This window comes from Pantherophis guttatus, chromosome 2 (genome assembly GCF_059756535.1).
Source record: "Pantherophis guttatus breed Tessera chromosome 2, ASM5975653v1, whole genome shotgun sequence".
Lineage (NCBI taxonomy): Eukaryota > Metazoa > Chordata > Lepidosauria > Squamata > Colubridae > Pantherophis > Pantherophis guttatus.
Genome location: NC_142064.1, coordinates 233178654 through 233201751, shown reverse-complemented (window position 1 = coordinate 233201751; position 23098 = coordinate 233178654). Strand labels below are relative to the sequence as shown.

The 23098-nt window shown below is 37.4% G+C and overlaps 1 protein-coding gene across 4 annotated transcripts in view; it reads left to right on the top strand.

Moving 5' to 3' along the window:
* LOC117656314 (contactin-4) overlaps nt 1–23098 on the top strand; it is a 556506-nt gene that overhangs the window by 420923 nt on the left and 112485 nt on the right. For all 4 annotated transcript variants that reach the window (XM_087887915.1, XM_087887914.1, XM_087887913.1 and 1 more), the window contains 3 exons: nt 12142–12345; nt 18550–18652; nt 20372–20556. In XM_087887915.1, the coding sequence (XP_087744041.1) occupies nt 12142–12345; nt 18550–18652; nt 20372–20556 (492 nt within the window). The remainder of the gene's footprint in view (nt 1–12141; nt 12346–18549; nt 18653–20371; nt 20557–23098) is intronic.

The following is a 23098-nucleotide window of genomic DNA, read 5'->3' as shown; positions in this document are numbered from 1 at the left end:
AAGGTGCTTTTTTTCAAGAGACAATTGGACTTTCTAGTTTTTCTTTGAAGACGTTTCACTTCTTATCCAAGAAGCTTCTTCAGCTCTGACTGGATGGTGGGGAATGGAAAGATTTATACTCCTTGCAGACAGCTGGTCATTTGGATTCTTTTAGAGAGTCATGGAGGCCACATGGAGATTTTATCTGTGTCGTCAGGATCACCTGAATAGTGCAAATGGGTGTGACCCTGATGACACAGATAACAGAGCTGAAGAAGCTTCTTGGATGAGAAGTGAAACGCCTTCAAAGAAAAATCAGAAAGTCCAGTTGCCTCTTGAAAAAGCACATTTGGGACAACCATGACCTGGGTGACTGAGAATCTCCATAGACAGTAGCTTGCCATGCCAATTTTGGTGAAGGTATGGTTCTCTCCTTGGATTCCTTGATTAGATCATTGTTTTCTGTTTGATTGTCTGGTGTTAATCCCTGCTTATCTGGGTTTCAGCTGCTGGGGGAATGCTTGTTTATTTGTTTTAATCAAAATGTATTATGATATAAAATACAGATAGATACAAAAATATTAAGGGATTAGGGAAGGAACAAAGAGAGGAAAGGGGTACAGGCTAAATGAGGAAAGAAAAAAAAACCCATCCAACTTTTTTTGATCTAGAATATAAAATACAGTTAACAAACTCAACTTTTTTGCTTCACATATTAAATACCAGCCATTTCTATGACAACAAATTAATCATCAAAGCCCAAGATCATTTTTTTTCCCAACATAAAGTCCAGAAGTGATTTCCAATTAGAAACAAAGCTGGATAAGTTATTTTCTTTAATTACAGCAGTTAGTTGTGCCATCTCTACCAGCTCCATCACTTTTTCTGTTGTGGGAATTGAAAGGTCTTTCCATTTTTGCACAAATAGGATTCCCACCATGATCAAAATATATAGTAAAAAAGTTCCATTTTTTCCTCAAATTATTTATCCAATAGCCCTAAAAACCTTTTGGTTTTAATTTTATATTTGTTTTAAGAACCTTCTAAAACAAGAGAAGAAAGATCTGGCACCAGTATTTCTTTGCTTTATCACAAATCCATCAAAAATGATAAAAAAGTACCTTTTTTGCAATTATATTTGCAACAGACATTTGAAATATCATTATAATTCTTTGACAGTTTCTCAGGCATCAAGTACCAACAATATATCATTTTATAAAAATGTTCTTTTCAAATTATAATTCATGTGAATTTCAATCCATTCATCCACATATTTTCCCACTGCTTAAGCATTATATTATAACCAGTATTTTTGGCCCATTGAATCATAATGGGTTTAACATATTCGTTTTCCAGGTTCAGCTTCAGCAACATTTTATAAACCTAAGTTCATCATTGTCAAGGATGCAATTTCAAATTCACTTTTTACAGATTCAAAAGTATAAATTTTTAAATCTAAGTTATAGCTGTCTTTTAATTATAAGTATGTGAACCAGTGACAGACACTTCTGATTCTGATACTTCTTTTTTTTCCTAAGATTAGATTCACTATGAGTAAAAGATACTATTTCACCATAGGCCGACCAATTTGGTCTCATCATCATTTCTTTTCTATAAAAGTTTTCCTATGGTGATAGCCAAACAGGTCTCTTAGAAGAGACCCTTATTTTATATTTATTCTAAATTCTTAGAGTGACATGCCTAACAAAATATTTCTTGAAACCTGAGTTTATTGTAATCTTATTATATTATAGATAGATGTGCCATCCTTATCTTAATTTGTGATCCTCCAAATCTAATAACCTCTTGTTTTTTAAAGTCACCCAGTCTGTCAGCAAGCACCTTATCCTTACTTGTCCTTCACTACTATTCGGTGACAAACTGCCATGAACTCTCAAGAGGGGCAAAATGTAACAGGGAAGGTTTGGGGGGAAAACAAAAGTAAGAGCTGTATCTCTCAAGACGCTGCTTCAAGGCCACCCAGCACACCAGCTGCATACCAAACTGTGCCTGGACTCTCCATTATGAAAACATCTTGCCTGAACCTCATTGGTTGCCTGGGGTTGGATAATGGGAGATAGCTAAGGGGAGACAGTTGTATGTCTCCTGTGGACAACAACTCAACTTCTTCCTCAGAGGCCAGCTTGAGGGAGAATGGGATCACTCATTTCATACTTTCAACATAATGAAGTTGACAGTCTTAAACATTATTTGAGGTATCCAGTAAATCTGAAGAAGTATCTTTGGTTGAGCGAGTATCCTCTTAAGTGATAAGATATATACAGCTGGTTTGGAATTCAGCCAGTTTGCACTTGTTCGGTAGAACCAATATCTAATTTTTTTGCTGAGTTCGGTGAACCGGTTAAAAGTGTTCCAGAAAATCTGTGTTTTCCAGAACACGTCTGGTTTTCGTTCAACTTCCTTCCAGGCAGGAAAAAAAATTCTCCCCCAAAGTCCAAGAGAGGAACAACAGAAACCTTCAATCACTTCACTCAAGCAAAAACTATCTCAGGCGGTGGTGCGGGGCCTGCGCATAAGGCGGCACACCAGGGCCAAAGCACCGGCGGAGCACCAGAAGGTCGGGGAGGGTGCTGAAGTGAGAGGGCGTCCTGCCTGGAGTGCCCAGCTCAGCTGCTGCTTCCTGGCCAGAGCTGGAATGCCGCTGCATTTAAGTGTCAGTAGGGGCTGGCCTTCCCTCTGGCAGGCCTGGGCAGCTGCTGGAGAGAGACAGGCTCATTTCAGCACCTGTCACCCAGATACCCTCGCTTCCCCCAAGCATTTCTTTGCCTACCTGATTTCTAGCTCTGTTGCGTTTCTCCATCGTGTTTCTCGCCATCATGTGTAGAGAAGCTAAAGTTTGTGGGATTAAAAAAAGAAAAGTTCAATCAATCAATTCCAACTTCTCATGAAAAAAAAGATCTCGTGAAGGGACTGGAAATCAGGTAGGCAAAGAAATGCTTGTGGGAAATGAGGGCATCTAGGCAGTGGGTGATGCATGCTCCGCGGTGCGGCACTGCATTGGAGAAATGGGAAACAGGGCGGCTGGTGCGAGGGAAAGAGGAGGCCACTTTCCCTTTTTCTTCTCCCTACTCTTCCTCCTTCCCTGGTGCTAGCCACTCCATTTCTCATTTCTCCATTGCAGCAAAGCTGCCAGGATCCACTTTGATAGTGTGGGGGGTAATTTATCACCGGTTCTCCCAGGGTCAGGTTGGCCATCACAGGAGAGTCGTCCCGCATTTGCGGTAGAGCTGGAAGATGGGGATCGGCCATGCCTCCCACAACAGCCAAGCTGACCCTACCACTGGATATACACTTAATGTCAGCCCCTCTGTCTAACCATAATAACCCCAGAATCACGGGTTCAATCATTTTTTCCACCACCACAAAATGCACCAATTTCCAATGTTGATCTATTTCGAGCAAGTGTCTCCAACTTTCTGTCAGCCCCTCTGGAACAGCCTGTGCTTCGCCAGGCAAACACCACATACGCACAAGGAAATGTCTCCAAAGCCCGGTTTAATCGTAGCTTACGCAGCAGTTTACAGTAGGCGCTGCAGCCCCGTACAGGACAAAGTCAGAGACGCTTGCTTAGTTCGTTAGCAGAGTTTTATAGAGCGGCTCTCACTCCACCCTATATCCTCCACAGCTGCGCAGTTTTGAATCTGCCGCTTATTCTATTTACTCTCAACTGTGCAAGATTATAACGTCATCTGCGGCTCCATGGTTGTGCTCGAGGAGTCAGCATCGGGCGCGGGTTCAGGACGTCATCCACGGCTCCCCGATCGAAATGCAAGCGGCAGACTACTAACCGCTGATTCCCCCTTCCATATACCGCCCGCCACCTACTATCACCATGTAAGCACATCTAGGCGCGACTCACCCCCTCCACCGTGTTTTGTTGATGAACTTGTTTCAGAGGCCTCTCGCCTAGAATGGCATTGTGTCGAGGGGTTACTTGACACTTGACACTTAATACTTAAAGATTTAGCCATGGATTTATTAAAATAGGACTTTTCATTTCAGCATTCATGTAAACAATTGGCAGTTTAATTGTTTATTTAAAAAGCATACTTGAAATTTAGAATAACCTGAAATACATTTCAAAAGGGACAGTAATTCAAGGGTTTTAGATGTTGCTAATGCATCTGAAAAACATGGTAAAATAATATTTCATTGGATATCCTGTCATTTCTACATCCAACAAAATAAAAACTTCAAAATATCTTGAAGCAGTCCAGAAAATGTCATATAACAGAATATAATAATTTCATGTCTTCATGATTGATTATTGATGAACAGTTATATTTTACTTAAATATGCATGTGTTAGGTATAATGGATTTTCTAATGTGCTATAACAAATAGATTTCTCAGCATCTTTTGAGCTTTGACAGTCCCTACTAAATTTTTAACAATAAATTCATCTTGCAAGCATGTGATATGCATAACCAGCTGACTATCAGTACTGCATATTATATAAGGTATTTAGTATATAGATGGACCAAATTATGTTGTAATGATCTAGATTCTTGAATAGTCTTTAACTTGGCTGCTAATTCACTGGATAACGTTGTTGTCAGACTTCGATGCTATCTCAAAATAAATGAATTTCCAAACTGCCAATCTTTAAGGAAATCTTTTCTTTAATTGAGCACAGCAACCGGATCATGACTCGATGCGGACAAGACTGACCTTTTGCCCCCCAATCCCTCCCTTTCCGATCCCCAAATCTCTGCTTCTCATTGGCTATCTTCCAAGTCATTCTCCAGACTTCTTGTCTCGTCATTTCCCAGGAATGTCTCCCCCCCCTCATTTCCACGACAACCCGGCTTCAAAGGGATTTAGGCAAAAGTTCAGAGCTTATCTCTCTCCTCTCTATGCCAGCGCTGAGGCACTGACAGTTGTTATCTAATGGTTGAAGCAGAATATCCAGAACTTGTACTTCTACGTTGTTTTCAAATCCAACACTACCTCAATTTTGCTTTATTGCTCCGCAATTTTAATATTTCATAATAGCTTCTGACATTGAACACAAAGATTTTGGCAAACACAAATATGAGTAATAGTCTTGAGTACTCAATGTTAGTAAAGAAATGCTCAAAATAGGGTACATAAAACAATCAAACTAATTAAAACTCAATTAGTTTTATAAAAGCTTGTTATTTTACAGACATAATTATTTTTTGAATCAGCAATTCAAGTGTGTGTGTGTGTGTGTGTGTGTGTGATTCCACAAGATATATATCCAGCACAGAGGTGGGTTTCAGCAGGTTCTGACCAGTTGTGAAGAACCAGTACCGGAAATTTTGAGTAGTTTGGAGAACCAGTAGTAAAAATTCTGACTGGCCCCGCTCCCCTCTATTCTCTGCCTCCCAAGTCCCAGCTAATCAGGAGGAAAATGGGAATTTTACAGTATCCTTCCCCTGCCACGCCCACCAAGCCATGCCATGCCCACCAAGCCACACTCACAGAACTGGTAGTAAAAAATTTTGAAACCCACCACTGATCCAGCAGTGTCTGTGGAATAGGACAAGGGGAGTCAGACTTATGAAAGCAGTGTCATGACATAAAACCTGTCTCTTTTCCATTCACATCAGGATTTAGAGACACCCAAAAGTATCATAGTGTTGGACCCCTTCTTGGATGTGGATCAGAGACACATACACAAATATACATACACAGAGGAATACACATAAAAGTATTACATATTTATTGAAGACAACAACATCTGCAAGATGGAAAACATCTGAAGTTTGCAACAGGCTGACATGGTACAATAGTCTTTTTGATAGGAGAAAGTTGGCTTAAGTTCAGAGTTAACTTCATTTCCATAAACAGAATATTTTATTCCTAGAAGGGCGCTTTCTGTAAGTACATCTGTTTATTAAAGTGGTATTGTTAATGTAGAAGAAATGCTGCAGAAGGAAGAATGGAATAGAAAGTATAAATAAACATTTAAAAATAGAAATAGATTACAACCAGTTGCTAGTAACTGATAGTAGCGCAGAGCTGAAATGTTTGGGACACAAGAAATGAAATGAAAGTAATATAATAATTATCTATAGGACCCATGTTCACTTTTAGAAAATAGACTTTAGGAAGACTACCTTGAAAAAAAATCCAATATTGAAAAATGGGGAAAATGCACAATGATGTTTTAATCAACTAGTTCTGATAAGCATATTTTATAAGATACAGGGGATATTTATATTAGTTTAAAAATCCTTAACCTTTCTAAGAACTTTTGATGTTTTACCTGGTGTCATCTATTTTAGAACAATGAATTGCCCTTATTACCATCTTCCATACTGCCAAACATCTTGTTATAAACTCTAATCCTTTTTTTTTTGTTACTTAACTAACTGGCTCTAAGTCATTTCATGCTGTATATTAAGAGGCCGTTTATTCAGTTGTTACAAATTGCCTATGGGACAGCAATTGTCACTTTCAGACCAATTAGCAGGTGAAGCCTTATTAGAAGAAATCTGCCAAGTTTGAAACAGATACAAATAGTGCACTGCACAGGCATCCCTATAGAACTCAAAACTGCATATTTTGCATTTATATTTAGGTTATTGTTCCATTCTGTTATACTTTACCTTGAACATTTCTGCATTTTTTGTGTGTAGAATAATATACTACCATTATTTTAACTATCAGAATTCTAGGTACAAATGAAGTTGCTGCCTAGAAAAAACTTTATGTAGGATCATAGTCAAATAATTTAAAAATAGGTCAACTGTTGGGGAATGGGGGAAATCAGAGAAGTGTGAAATCTAGCATCAAGTTAAGACAATTTATTCATAAATGGATCTACTGTCCCAGTTTAGGCTCAGGATGTATCTGCTCATTTTCTTTTGTCTCCATTCATACTCGTCTCTACTTGGGATTATCACTTGTCCACCATCTGGGAAACTTCTGACCTCAATGCAATGATGATCTGCACACTGACTGAGAACTGTTAGCTGCATGTTTTCTGGGTATATTTCTACCACCAAGGAAGTGATGATAGTCTGTAAATAACGTCTGCCTGTAAATGAAGATTGTTAATTGCCTACTGCTACTACTGAGGGACTAGTATTTTTCTGCTTACTGAAAGGGAACTTCTTTCACTCTGCAATTACTTCCTATCTCCATATATTCCATTTCATTTGATAGCCCCCATATGCCTAAACTATGTGCATGAGGCTTAGGATTCAGCTAAGTTTCATTCTTTTGGGGTCTTGACTTAGTTCTCAGGGTTCCAAATTTTGTGCCACAGTACCCCAGAGTGTCACAGTGAACTCACAGAGGTGCCATAGGATAATTTAATAAACCATACTGTTTATGAGTTGGCTGCACTGACTTTGGATATAATTTGGGCACCGTGAAAAATTAGTGAGACACTCAGGGTGCCATGAATGGAGAAAGTTTGGGAATGTCTGACCTAGCTGCATAAGATGTTACAATATTTGAAGTTTGATTCAATCGTTGAGAATAAATAAAAACTGAGATTGAAGGGAAAGGGGAAAGGGGTAGTGACTTAAGGCCTTCCCAATATAGGCTGATGTTAAATTTTCACCATATTGTAAAGTCACTTTGATCTCTCAGAAGTACAGGTGAGTTAGAGGAGGAGTGGTTGAGGAAAGCAGGAATCAATGGCTGATTCAGGAGGCAAAATATGGACTAATAATTCTCATTCTGAATTCATTTCTCCTTTCTGAGATTTAGTATGCAACACCATAACTCAATCCATCCTCTCGCCAATTCTTCACTTTTCAATAGCTTGCTTGTTTCTTTAAAACGTCATCTTTTTTCTATCTGCCCAAATATTTTTTCTTAGCAATTGTCTGTGGTCAGCTCTTTGTTTCTTTCTGTTCTTAGATATTGTAGCTAATGGTGGTTAGCTAACATCTTGTCGCAATGTCAAAGCAAAGCAAGAATCAACCCTTCTGTTAAGGTTTACTTCATTGTCTGTATCAGACAATGCATTTCCTCCTTGTTCCTCTCATGATGACATCTCCAAATGGGAATGGGAAGTTGAGTGCTTCAGATTTTGGGGAGAGAAGTTATTTCAGCAAGAAAACAAATTAATAAGATTTATCTAATATATTTTCTGAATAAATGGCCTAGATCAGTGATGGCTAACCTTTTCCGGACCAAGTGCCTAAAGCATGCACGTAAGTGCACAAATGTCTGTGTGTGCACCCATATCCCCAAAATGCCATGCAGCGTGCCCATGTGCATGTGCCCCGTGCATGCACACATGCTCCCACATGTGCCCCGCTCCCCCGTGCATGCACGGCAGAGACCCGACGACCAGCTGGCCGGCAGAAAGCACACGCACATGCGCAGCAGAGCTGAACTTTGACAGCAGCTCGGGTGCCATCAGAGAGAGTGCTGTGTGCCACCTCTGGCACGCATGCCATAGGTTGGCCATCACGGACCTAGATCATCTTATTTGCTTGCTGGTATCTACAGCTCAGGCACCGATGTTTGTTCAAAGAAAAAGAAAACTATTTTCAACATCTGTATTAGCACTTAATTTGGATGTGTGAAAAAAAATCTTAAGGGTTTGCCTTTGAAAATTTATACTGCATGCTCACTTTATCAATCTTTGCAGAATCTTATTGAAGATCCTGTGCCATCTCCCCCTAAAATAGGGGGGGATGCAATGATTTGAGGTGATTCATGATGTTTACAGAGTCTGCAAGCAGAATCAGCAGTATACCTTCACTTAAAAGAAAAAGAAAAAGGACACTCTTTTGAGGACAAATGTGTTCACATTTTGGACAGGGAAGATATATGATTTGAGAGAGGAGCGAAGGAATCCATTTATGCTAAAGTGTAAAGTCCTTCCTTCAATAGAGGTGGAGGCCTCAGACATAACCTGTCCGTCATTTTTATGCTGTTCTTGTATCAGTCCCCAGGAAGATCAAGAGCACTTCACAGGTTCACCAATGAGGTCACCACTTAATAACACACCTGAGAGAAGGATTTAGGAACAATGACCCTTAATGACCCTCTGTCTACTCACCTAAGAACCTATTCAGATTTGGTGAGAAAGGAAATCACCCTGGAGGACATATATGGGGTCTCCATAACCACATTGAAAAAGCTACTTGGATAAGCAGCAAAACATTTCAAACCAAAAAAGTTGCCACGACCCAACTTTAGACAATCAGAAACAAGCTACTTTATTTATCTGTTATCTACCCATCAATGATGTAGTAGTCAAAGAGCTGAACCATGAGCAGAGAGGTATCCAGATTCCAGTCCCTCCTCATCCACAGAGATTCATTGGGGGACTATGGGCCAGTCACTCTCTCTCACCCAACCTTTCTCACAGGACTGGAAGAAAACAAGAAGAACATTCTGTTTACTGCAGAGCTCTTGGAATTATAGATCTCCTCTTGGCATTTTTGGATCATCAACTTTAAATGCCTTTTGGCACAGAACCATATGGGTTTTACAAATGCCATCCATGAGTGGAAATAACTCCCTACTTTGCCAGGCTTCATGGGAGAGACTGGATCAATCTAAGTTGTCACTGTTTTCTAACAAGCTCCCTTATGATGCATGCACATAAGTGGCATCTGTTAATTCACAGTACAAGAATTATTTAAAATTCTTTATGGTCTCTGGGGGATATGGAAAGGAAAACAACAGCAACAACAAGAAATCAGTTGTACTCAGTCTGAAGTAGAGTGACTGTAAACCTTTACCTTCATTTAAAGGAAAGGAAATTAATGTGTAAATCAAAGTAAAAAAGAATGGTTTAGGCCCACAGATTTTTTTTTCCTGGAATGTGTTATACCTGCTGAGAAATGCTACCTTGTTCATTAGAAGCATCCGCATGACAATAACATAGGGTTACTTACAATTAGATGCCCATGTGTAAATACAATGATTAGATAAGCCACATAAACATAATTATTGTATCTTCTAAAAATCCAGTAAAAATGGTTTCTATTGCGGAGTGATTATTAAAGTATAACAGTATCATCTTTTGTTAGTAAACATTTGAATGCAATGTGTTCATGTAAGCTGAAAGTGAAATAATTATTGTGAGGGGGCAAATCTGTTTGGTGGATTGAGCCCTTGTATCTTAATAAGTATTACAATAGTGGAGGTCAATTACAATGATGACTCATTAAAAGGAATTAAAATACTCCTATAAAGCTGCAACAGATGGTTCTCTAATTCTTTTAATAGTCTTCTTAAGATGTTTAGGGTAATAGTCTTGCATTAATATAACAAGATTATAGTGAAACCTAAGTGCTGGAAGTTGCTTGCAATGTATGTCCCTGTTGTTGCATAATTTCCAAAGATAAAGTATAAATTGGGAATATTGTTGAATTAGTCATAATGCCCTTGAATACTTCATTTAATATACATTTTTCTCCTCTTCTAATCTTCAGGGTATATGAAGTCCTAACTGTAGAAGCAAACGATTAGGCAAATCAAAGAGTAAAGAAATAGATATGATTTGTTCTTAAATCCAGCATGATGAGTTACAATCAGATGGAGAATTAAAACTTTTTTAATGGAAAACTTTTTATATTTACTGTAAATGCCACAAATTTCCAAATTATATATAGAGTGGAATTCTCAGTGTTCTCTGAGCTTGGTTGTTTGCTTTCAAATATTTTATTACCCAACTAGATAATATTATCACTTAGTATGAGGTTTGCTCATTGTTTATTTACAATAACTTGTCCTGCCAGATGGTGGGGGTATGGTTTTCTTCTTAGTGGTTCCTGGCAAGCTACTATATATAAACAAGGAGCAAACCCCACACGCAGGGTTGGGATTCAAAAATTTTAGCAACTGGTTGTCTGCCCGGTTGCTGGGTGAGCATGGCTATGGTGGATGAGGCCTACTTGGCCTCCTGCACCACAGGTGAGAGGCATTTTCACCCTCCCCAGGCTCTGGAGGTTTTCCTCAAGCCTGTAGGAGGGCGAAAACAGCTTCCCTGGGCTCTGGAAGCTCTCTGGAGGCCAGAAATGGACCTGATTCCAAACTTCTGGGAGGCCTATTTTTCGCCCTCCCAGAGCCTCTGCACAGGCACTGCACTTACCTGGCATCCAAAACAGGCCGTGTGGAGACTCCTGGGAGGGGAGGAGTGGGCGGGGCCAGCCAGTCCTTGCATCTACTGGTTCAGGGAACCAGATGTAAAATTAGCATCTGGTTTGCCCGAACTGGCTGACTCCCACCCCTGCCCACACTCACTCACACTGATGATGTTATCTAGTTGGGTAATGAAACATCTGTAAGCAAACAGCCAAGGTGAGAGAGCACCAAGGACCCCCCCCCCCCGGTTCAGTCCTGAGCTACATATTGTATACTCTCTTCTACTGGAATATATAGTGCCTAGCTGGTAAATGTTTCCAGATAGCTAGTTTTAGGGAACTTATGGCTCTGTTTACTTTCTGTAACCATGCACTGATTTCTGATTCATACATTAGGCAGCTAGCAATCGAGAGTTCCTGTCTGTCTCTTCCAAAAAAGAAAACATTGGACTGTGACGCTGAAGTATTGCCCAGGTTTTAGAGTTCTCCACACAAAGATTCCTTTATTTGCCTTTATATACATGTAGGGTCAGATTAAAGTCAGTTTATGTCCTAAATACAAACAAACAATGGTGCTCTCAATGGAAACAAAACTCTCATACCATGAGATGGCAAATGTGATATCTGACAACACTTTGAAACCAAATGTTTTAAACTGGAGTCACTCACCATGCCAAGGAAATATTTTTTTTAAAAAAAAAAGCAGATTAAAGTTTAACACAACAGGTTAGGATTCCAAAAAAATCATATAAAATTGAGCATGTAAGTGAAAGAGTTAAGAGCATGATAACTGGGGCGGGGCGGGGGGAACTCTGTGGTGCCCATCCCTTGCATTGTTGCTCTAAGTACCTGCTTATTTTGCTGAATGATTTCCCCAGGGTTGTATAAATGCATATTTTTACCTTGTTAGGTTAAAAACCAGAGCTGGTGTCTGAAAATCAGAGTGGCTTCAAATTAATAAAAATGCAATTCTTCTTCTCACGTTAACAGTTTGAAAAGTCTGTGTGCATGTCTAAGGAGAGTTGATGTTTGCTTCTTTTATGACCTAGTCTTCTGCTTTCCACAAGTATATTCTGTAATATTATTAATAGTTATTATTGCTTTATTTTCAGAATTGATATATGCCTGGATTTTCAATGAATATCCAACTTTTGTGCACCAGGATAATCGCCGCTTTGTTTCGCAAGAGACTGGGAATTTATACATAGCTAAAGTAGAGAAATCGGATGTGGGAAATTATACGTGTGTCGTGACAAACACAGTAACAAATAGCAGAGTGCGAGGGCCTCCTACGCCTTTAATCCTGAGAAATGATGGTAAGACTTTTATTACATTCTAATAAGATTCATAAGAAATGGTAAAAGGAAAAAGTTCTAAAGGATAATACTAAAAATCTACATTCTATACAGATACAATGAAAAGTAATTATTAAGATTTGGCCCCGAACAAGAGTTCAGATTATCATTCATTTTAAATATTTGAGTAATCTTATGCTTGTGAAGCTTTCTTAGGTAATACACTGAATTTTACAGGACTTCTGTGGGTATAAACAAGCAAGAAAATTAGCAATTTAGTCTCTGACACCTAGATCAGATGCCACCCCTCCTCTGACTTTGTGGGCATGGCTGGCAGATTTGCAAAACATGGCAGCCATTGGATGGTACCAGCCCACTAGTAAGGAGGCCACCAATATGCTGCTGCTACCACCCAGAATGTTCCGCCCCTTCTCCTTCCCTCACCCTGAAAGTTTGGGTGAAAATTGGATTTAGCAATCTGCCACCTACACCCCCATTTTAAGTTCATGAGCCATTAAAACCAGGTGGCAGTCCATTGAGTTCTGTAGCAGCAGTGAACATTAAATGAAATACGATAAGATTTGGGGCTTGAAGTAGTAATGTAAAATAGTAAATTTGTATGTTAAAATTAGGCATCATAAAATAGCGCTGCTATTTATAGTCTTCATTTTCCTGTTCTACATTTCCTATAATTCAGCTGTTTAAATGCAATTCATTCATCAATATTCATATGTTAAGGCAGTTAATATAAAAGACCACTCTTTCGGGATGCAAAATAGTAAATTAAAGAGCAATAAATGCAAACAAAAATGATATATGTTATAGGAGTATGTCAGCTGTATTTGGATCTTTTTTTTAAAAAAAACCTGACATTTGCATGGCCGGTATATTTCAATATATAAGAGGAATTAGTTTCATTAGAGCACATGGTTATTAAATTAGTAGATTAAGTGGCAAATTCATCCATTTTTAATGTCCTGATTACATAAATAAGAACTATATAAATCTAAAATGTTGGTGCTAGAACTATTGCAATACTTCACACTCCTTATAAGCAAGTATAAGCAAGATGAATAACAAAAAGACAAAAAAATGCTATCCTTTGGGGAAAAAATCAAACTTAATATGTCCTCCATTCCAACAATTCAAATAAATGAATACTTTTTTTTATAATACTCAACATTTTTCATTAGATGAATAATAGGGAGCTCTTATCAATGCTTTTCTTGCTTTTTTAAAAAATAAAACTTCTTTTTGATTAGTGTTGGCTTTGTAATCTAGCACTAAATGTGCCAAAAATACTTGGATTTGATAACCATGGTTAAAAGGAGAAAACAGGAGCCCTATAAAATTATTTCTGGGAAACATAGATTTCCTGTTCTGTCCTATTTTAGATTACATGAGACATCTCCATATTTGCTACTGCAAAAGTAAGAGAGGATTCTGGCAGATTGGTGTTGATGATTATAAAAATGCACCCTGCCTCTTCCCAATTATATAACTTACTTGGATTTTGTATCCCTTAAAATTGTAGGTATTTGAGATACTTAGAACATCTCCATGGAAATGTAACTTGATATCTGGAAAGTTATTAAAATTGTAATATTGTACTGTTCTTGAGTACCTGTCCCTGTTTTCCATCTTTATCCTTCACTAACTGTGCAAGAAATACTATTTATAGTATATAAATACATTTATCTATAAATAATCTATATATATAAAACCACTCATGCATTAATCATGAAATCTCCAGAACCGAAAAGCCTACAAACTTGAAATTTGCCACATATGTTCCTCTTGGCTTCTAGGTGCTCATAAAGAAAGGATTTTTGGAAATGACCATCAGATCATTAATATTTCCTATATTATTATTATTAACATGCTCTGAAAAGAAATATGTTCCCAATGCAAAACATAAGCAGAGGACAGGAGTTTCAGTTTCAGTTTTACTTTCACAGCAGGAAGCAGCTTTAATACAGAAAACTTGAGCTAAACCACGCCCAGCCTCCTTCCTGTCTCCTCTTTGTTCACACAGCAAATACTGTTTCACTTTCCAAACAGCCCTCTGATGCTAAGGAGTTCTACTCCCCCTCCCCACCTGAAAAGAAATATGTTCCACACTCTGATGCTAAGGAGTTCTACTCCTCCTCCCCATCTCAAAAGAAATATGTTCCAAATGCAAAACACAAGCAGAGGAGAGGACTTTCAGTTTCAGTTTTACTTTCACAGCAGCAAACAGCTTTACTACAGAACAGTTGAGCTAAGCCACACCCAGCCTCCTTCCTGTCTCCTTGCTCACATAGCAAATACTGTTTGAGTTTCCAAACACCCCTCAAGTCTCTCACACACTGACAGGATGCTAGCCAGATGAATACCGATGGATGCTGCAGGCTGGGGCACTCTACTCCCCCTCCCCCTCTGTTCCAATTGCCAATTGCATTATATTAACACACTCTGATGCTACAGAGTTACACATTGTACATTAAGTTTCAGGCTGTAAGTGTCAATTTATCAAGCCCGAGCACATAGCGAAGCACGGGCGTCCAGCTAATATTTCATATCTGCATTTCGTTTTTCATTCTGCTTCCTAACCAGCTTCTTGGGGGCCCTAGAAAATATAACTTTACCTGTTTCTTTGCACTTTTTTTGAAAACAATATGTTTTTTTTTCTTATTGTATGGCAGATTCAAAAAAAGTTTCCTTAATCCATTGGTCAAGCTATTACAATAGCAGGCGGCATTTCCTCCATGGGACACTAAAATGTATCAAAACTGGACATGGCCAGGCAATGGTAAAAGTAGACTTATTGTTTAGACAATTCCTGGATCAATATAAGACCAGTTTGTGTCTTCTCTGCCGAGATGGTGTTTATCTAATCGTCCAAGTGCAAGATAAAAGGCAGTCTGTGTGGCATAGAATTTGTCAGAAAATAGTCATTGCTCTGGTCTTTCCATAGTAAGAATTATCTTCAAATTTAGGCTTGTCTCCCACAATCTATTCTAAGTATACTTTCAGCCAGTCCTCAATTAGCCTGTTAAGTGCTGGGAGTAATCAGAGTGCAGAGAAAGAGTAACAGTGGCAACAGGGGAGCCATAGCTTTAAAAATAGCTTACAACTGATCATCCATTTGCTTCAATTGAAGTTGTTTCCTTACTTTTCTCTGCAGAGAACAACTTGTGGGCAAGGTTCCTTTTTTAATTTCCTGGGCAGCCTGAAATAGCAGACCTGTTTGGTTTCTCATTTGTGCTGAAGACAGAACCAAAACTTTAACTGTAGTTTTGTGGCTACAGGATTTCATCCAGATCAGGATTTTCTGGTGGTGTGAATGTAGACAGTTTAGCTGCGTGCTTTGTGTATTATGGCGGCTAACGCCATCTAGGGCATTAAACTATGCGCAGCCATTGTACAACCTGCTGACATGGCTGAAGTAAGCCCAGCAAAAGTTGAAAAGATATTGAAACTAAATAATGACAAGTTAATAGGGTGAATAAGAAAAGCAAGATCTCAAGGCTGTACATGGGATAAACATGTAGATGGGGTAAATTGAGTGGAAGATCAACAACAGGACAGCCTGCCAGTCTCTTTTGAGAAACTGGAGTAAGCAGTCACACTGATCCTGCATCAGGCCCTGGAATAGTGCTGACAAACTCATGGGTAAGCAAAAGTAGTCAATGAGGAGCAATGCAATCTGTGTGACTATGGTATCTTTGCCAGTGAGATACTGCTCTATGAAGTGTGTAAGAGAAGGTATAGTTGCACAGAGATAGAAAAATGAAACAGTCTTAGAATGTCGCCCAAAACACCATAGCAATAGTCAATAAATCAGCATTATTGTCATAAGTTGCTATCCATAGCTTAAACATAAATAATGACAGGATAAGGGATGATCCTACCCATGAAAGTGGATAAAACAAATGAACAAACATTTGAGGGCCAGTCACCATGAAGACAATTTCATTTCAAAACAGCTGAGCAACAGCAGGACTCCTTGTTTTCTTCTTCTTCAAAAGCCATTTGATCAGTGTGAATCTCTGTGTGAGAGAGAATGAATAGGGAACATCTATAATGCTTTAAGCATCAGATAATCTCTTACAAAGAACTATGAACAGGGAACATTCACTGAGCCAGTTCCTATATAGTTATATCCTCTGTGTGTGTGTGTGTGTGTGTGTGTGTGTGTGTGTGTGTGTGTGTGTGTGCGCATGTATACACACACAAACGTACACATATACACACACACATATGCACACACACACACATATATTTACACACACATATACATATACATATACATATACATCAGGGGTGGGTTCTACTTACCTTTACTACCGGTAAGCAACAGGATCACACACTCGCTTCGCTCATGCATGTGCCTTGCTTCTTTGCATGCGCAGATCACTTCTGATGATGTCAGGGTCAGTGGGCGGAGCCTTCCCCAGTTTTACTACCAGTTCTATAGAACCGGTCCGAACCGGGGGCAACCCACTACACATATACATATACATATACATATACATATACATATACATATACATATACACACACATGCATACACACACAATTTTATGGGTATATTTGAGGTTGTTATGATATTTGCCTTGTCTAATATTTATTGATTCCCAAAACAGACCTTCAGCTTTGGGGAATAAACCAGTTAAATTTTGATGTTCTGAAATTCTGAAAGTTTCTCAAACAAAGATATGTGATCAGGCCTGATGCTCCCACATAACCAGAGATTTATCTAGATGGCTCTATTTACTTCAATTAGGGTTTGGTATTTTGGGTTTTTAGAAGATTTATTGTTATGGGTTTTTATATTTGCATATGCTGTTTTTATATTTTTTTATTTATCCATTATTGTGAACCATCCAAAGTCACCTATGGTGAGATGAGTGGCTATATACCTTTGATTGTTTAATAAATAAATACATAAAATTATGAATCTTCCTGAGATGGAAAATATCAACATGTTTGTTTCTGAATATGTTAGTGAAAGTTATAGTTTATGGTAATCAGTATAATCCTATGTTATCATTCGCTAAATGTACACCTATTAGAGTAACAGTTATATGAGTTCGTTTCTAAGAAATACACATTCCATAAACAAACGAACAAATAAATAAATAAGACAATAAGAATTGCAATAAAAACAGCACTAAATATCAATAAACTTACACATTGTATGATGTTTACTTGACATTTATTTTATACTTTGTCACTCTTCAGGTTACTTTCTGTAACTCTGTGTGGTACACCAATTTTCAACAAACTTAGGATAGAAAAATGCTCTGTTCTAAGTGATTTTTTTTTCTTTATTCAAATTCAGCCTTGTTTTTAGCTGTTTTGCTGGTTCCCTCTCCGCAGCTGAAGTAGCTTTGCATTCTGCAGAGTTCTAGGGTTAACATTCCATGCAGGAGACAGCTGCTGTTATCTGCTTCCATGGATAAAACGTCAACAGATCACTTTAAGAGTATAAGCCAGTCAACAGGGGAGCATCCTCCATAGCAGTCATAATGGCTCAGAATCAAAGATGCAGGGATTCCAGCTGTCTTCAAACTGTATTTTGGAAAATGATACTTTTGAATCTTAATCCCATATTCAATGCCTTACAACTGCAGTTTTCCTATTATACTTAATCTTGAATTGATCCCTATAGGTGAACAAAAATAAATACAAAGGATACCCCCTAAAATTTATAATGTAATTCTCCTGAGTTTATTCTCCAGGAAATCACATTAACCCCTAGTGGAGCCAGTTCAGTTTATGTGTTGACTGAGCATAAATATGACTTCTTATGCAAATCAGTATTTAGATATATTTTATTTATTCGAAAGTATGAATGTGATAAGTGATTTACAAAAGCAGTAAAACCTGTATAATGCCATTGGAGACAATTTGTCTTGGTATTATTTGGATCTCTGATGGTCTATATATATATATTCTTTTTTATGAACAGCAAAGCACTAATAAAGTATAATCATATATATAAAAAGAAGACATGAGGAGATTTAATCATTGGCAGATTGCTAAGAGCTACAGGCCAATTTTTCCCCTAGCCAATAAATGGAAGAGGAAGCCCTCCCTGAGTGGCAGTTAGGTCTTCTTTGAAGTTAACAGATAAACTGTCATGTAATGATACATAAAATGCTCCCGGTTAACTCTGGAATACTTGAGAATATGAACTGCAGAAATCAACCCAGTTTAGCATCTATTTTATATTCACAGGAGTGATGGGTGAATATGAGCCAAAAATCGAAGTGCAATTCCCAGAAATGGTTCCATCTGCCAAAGGAACAACTGTGAGGCTGGAGTGTTTTGCACTGGGAAAGTAAGTTTTTGCCAACCACACAGTGGTACTGAAATTATTTCCAGAGAGTTAAGCAGTCTACCAAATTGGGAGAATTCTGTTTGACACAATTTATGTTTGCTCCAGGACCTTTTCAACAAATTGCTCATTTTCCAGTGCTATACAAATTGTCACTTCAAACAGTATCATCTTCCTGGAATCAAATTAAAGATCTACCTGCTTTATTACATCTAATCCATCAACCATTTAATCTAATAACAAAAGTTATTGAGGTATGATCCTTTTCTAGATAGGCCACACAAACCAACTCAAAATATTCTCTAAATTGGATGCGGAAAATAAATCTTGAGGACCTAATGAATTATATGCTAAAAATAACTTTGCAGAATTCCACAGCAATGAGAAAATTCAGTGTCAGGAATTAGCATGAAAGTGATTTATTATAAGGGAACTATATTGCTGTTGTATTTGTCTACAATACAGACCTAGCATATTGTGTCCCAATTCCAATAAATCAATTCAGAATGTCTCCTTTCATGGTTATGCTTGGTGGATCTGTGACCTATAATAAAAAAAGTCAAATTCAGTGTACTCTTATTACCTGCTGTTAATAAAAACAGAGGAGACTGATATTTTTGTAGACTTTCAATGAGCTCCTAGACATGTCATCTGGTCAAATACATGATGTTTAGTTTAATTCCACAATTATTGTCCTATATACTTAATGAAATTTAAAGTATATTTAATCACAATAATCTGTTTATACTTCTATTTATACATTTTGAAAAAATAGGTAAAATCAAGTCTTTATTACAATTTAAATTAATCATTAGTGACAGTGCCATTGTTATAAGTAGGTCTATTCTAAGTAGAGTCTAATATATACAAAATAGTCAATTTTATGACAGGAATAAAACTTATAAGTATTTGTTTTCAATGGAAAGGATACTTATGTCATATTTCTACAGGTGTTTAGCCCTACTCCTAGACACCAGTTTGTCCAACTCTGAAATATGTTCCATCATATCCCACACTTATTACTATATTTCAAATTTCTCTCTTAGCAAGGTTGCATTTATATTTTGTAGCCTGCCTTTAGTTTCTTATTGGAGAAGCTGGTCCATGTTTTATAGGTTACAGGTTTCAAATAAGTCGAATGATGGATTGGAGATAGGTTTTGGGAAAATACTTCTGTTTGAAAAAGACTAATAGATATCTTTATGTCCAAATATATCACATTTTTGTTTATTGGAAAAATGTGATTATAGAAATGTTTAATTAATGGTATATCTTCCCAGAAAGAATTAAATCAATGCAGAATTGTGTATGTAGTGGACAGAACCCTCTCACATAAATGTCAGAAAAGTACAGGCCCATAGGATATGCCCATCGGACACAACATTAAATATTTTGAGCTATATGATTATAGGCAAAAATCCATATTAAGATATATGACAAAATTGATGATTGCATGATAATAAGTATAACCAATAATAGCCTAGGTATAAACATGACTAATTAGAGATATAGGTCAGATTTTCCTAACCCGGCACCTTCAAAATGCTTTGGTATTCCCAGAATTTCCACTCAATATAATTAGAGTTGGGAAGATCTGACCTAAATTTTGATGATCATATAATGGATTTTTTGTCTAGAAATTGTTAATATATAATATGTCTGTCATTTAAAATTACATAGCCTTTACCATCATATTTTTTCCCCTTTATTGTTCATAAATAGCCCAGTTCCTGCAATCAGCTGGAGAAGAACAGACGGAAAGCAAATCCCCAAAAAAGCTCGGAGACACAAATCAAGCAGCATTCTCGAAATCCCCAACTTTCAGCAGGAAGATGCTGGCATGTACGAATGCGTAGCTGAAAATGTGAGAGGAAAGAACGTGGCCAGAGGCCAACTAACATTTTATGGTACCCAGCTTATTTATTTACCTGATTTTCATTATAGCTGAGGCAAAAATGCGGTAAATGCTTTGTTGCAATGTCAATGTTGATACTTCTCTTCACATTTTGTATTGCAAATAGGTTTTCTCAGCAAGTGTAATTTTACATAAAATAAAAACCTCTGAGACAGGCATATTGATTGAGGCTATGAAGTGTGGAAGAAGTAAAAACGTATGTCATGAGACAGAGATTGGCCTAGTAAAAAAAACAAAATGCTATTGTAAAGCAATTTATTCTGTTTTTCTTCATCGTCTGTTAGAAAACATGCTGTTTTGAATAATCTTGGCAGTTCTGCCTTTAAACAAAATTAGGACTGCTTGTTTCTTTCATTGCTCATGTCATTGTTTCTAACTGATCTTTCATTGGTACCAGCTCTTCATGTCAAGATCCAAATGTTCCCCTTACACCAACTTCTATTAACCAAGTACTTTTTATGCTGAAAAGCTAATGATGAGCTCTATATCTGTCTGAAAATTATGGTGGAATTCATTTCTGCAATCCAAGATGTTATAAAATGCTTGTGACACTAACCCACAAATGTTTGTGTTATGAAAATAAGTTAAGGATAAGAACAGGCAATTGTTTTATTTCTTAAGGCTAGACATGTTTCATCCCTCCCAGCTAAAAACGGCATTAGAAGGTATTCCATGATCTGAAGCTATTTCTCCCCCTCTTTTCCAAAAGGAAAGAACTATATATGTTTTTAGCCTATTGAAGCTTAGCATACCTATTTTATCTCTAATTTTTAAGAAAAGTTGACAAAACTGTTGGATAGTCAATAGATTTAAACAGAAAAAATAATGAAACAAAAAGAAAACAACCAGGAATATTTAAAAAAAAAGGAATCTTGACGTTGGTGCTTGTGTGAAAAATGAGCATGCTTTATTTTGGACATCGCTTAAGCATGTCTATAGCTAAGTGTCTCCTTCCATTATGAAAAAAGAGCAAGTCAGGTAAGTATCTGAAATACATAGGTTAGAATAAAAGAAAGAGAAAGAAGACTAAACTGAGGTAAAAACTACTAGAAAACATGGAAATGTCTAACTGACCAACATGAGGCATGTTACTTACAGAAATGCAAAGCTTGCTTTAGCGAGAAGGAGATAAGAATATTAAGTCCCTCTAGTAGAAGTGTTCAACTTCCATTCTTCAAAATCAGTATGTATAGGCACAGAAAAGGGTGTGTGTGGTTGAAATCCAAAGAAAGTCAAACATTTGCAAGATTTTTTTTATTTTTTTGCTAAAATTGAGCAATGCAATTTCAGAAATTCCAGGACCACAAAAACAAAAGCCAAACTAGATATGCCTGGGGAAATAAGGAATTTTCTCATTCTCTTACAATTTTTGCACTGTTTTTTTTTTTTTTTCTAAATCTGATACATACTTGTTTTCAAGTGAAATTCCCATTGACTCCAATGGAGGATTGCTTTGAAAAGCGAACAACATTAGAAAGGCTTTAGGAACAGAACTACAGCTTCAGCTTGATAGAATCATAATTAGGAAATACTTACTTACCAGTATGTATACCTGTCAGATTCACAAGCCAGTTAAATATTGGTTTGATAACATTCATAGATAGCTTGAAAACATGTTTGCCACATTAATAGGTAGCTTGAAAACCAAACCAAAGAGTGCTCGGAAACAACTCCTTATAAAATCAGAGTGAGATAAAGTGATACCAGAAGATTCATTTCTGGATCCAATATTCTTCAACATTTCATTAATGACTAATAATCACAAAGTGATGAGGAGAACTCAAAAGTATAGGATGGGGAATATCTGGCTTGTTAACAATTTGAAGGATCTTCAAATTGGAATTGATCTGAACCTTAATTTGAGTTACTAGAAACGCTGCAGTTGCAAAAAGGTAAATGCAGTTTTAGGCTGCGTCAATAGATGTATACATTCCAAATCACAGAAAGTAACAGTTTTATTCTGTTTTGCATTGATCAGATTAAAGATTCAGGCAAATTGGTGCAAAAAAAGACCTCTCCACCATTCAAGCTTCCTTTTCCTCCTATTCTTAATTCATAAGTCTTCATTTCAATGTTAATAAATGCCAAGAAAGAACTACCACTTTGCAAAATGCAAAATCTTGCCAAAAGGGGGAGGGAGAGGGAGAGGGGTCAAGTTAAAATAGACTCGAAAGAATAACATTTTAATGCATCATCAGTTTGGACCAATAAATATTTTTGTCCCAGTTGGAATAGCAACACTTAAAACTGACACCAACTTTAGTGTACTGGCAATGAAATGCAACCCTCCAGGTTCATTTTTCTCATTAGTTTCACAGCCAGTCCTTTAGTTTCCATCATTGAGAATATCTAGGAAAGCATCTCTTTTCATTTATTGAGACTGCATGACATTGATCAAAGGCATCCATCATTACAGCATTTTTTTTAGCTTTGAATGCCTTCATGATTTCTTTCTCCATGGAAATTGTTCCATAAAACTGCTCATTTTCAGCCATATGGCTAGGGTGCCAATTCTATGTCTCCAGCTCTAGATT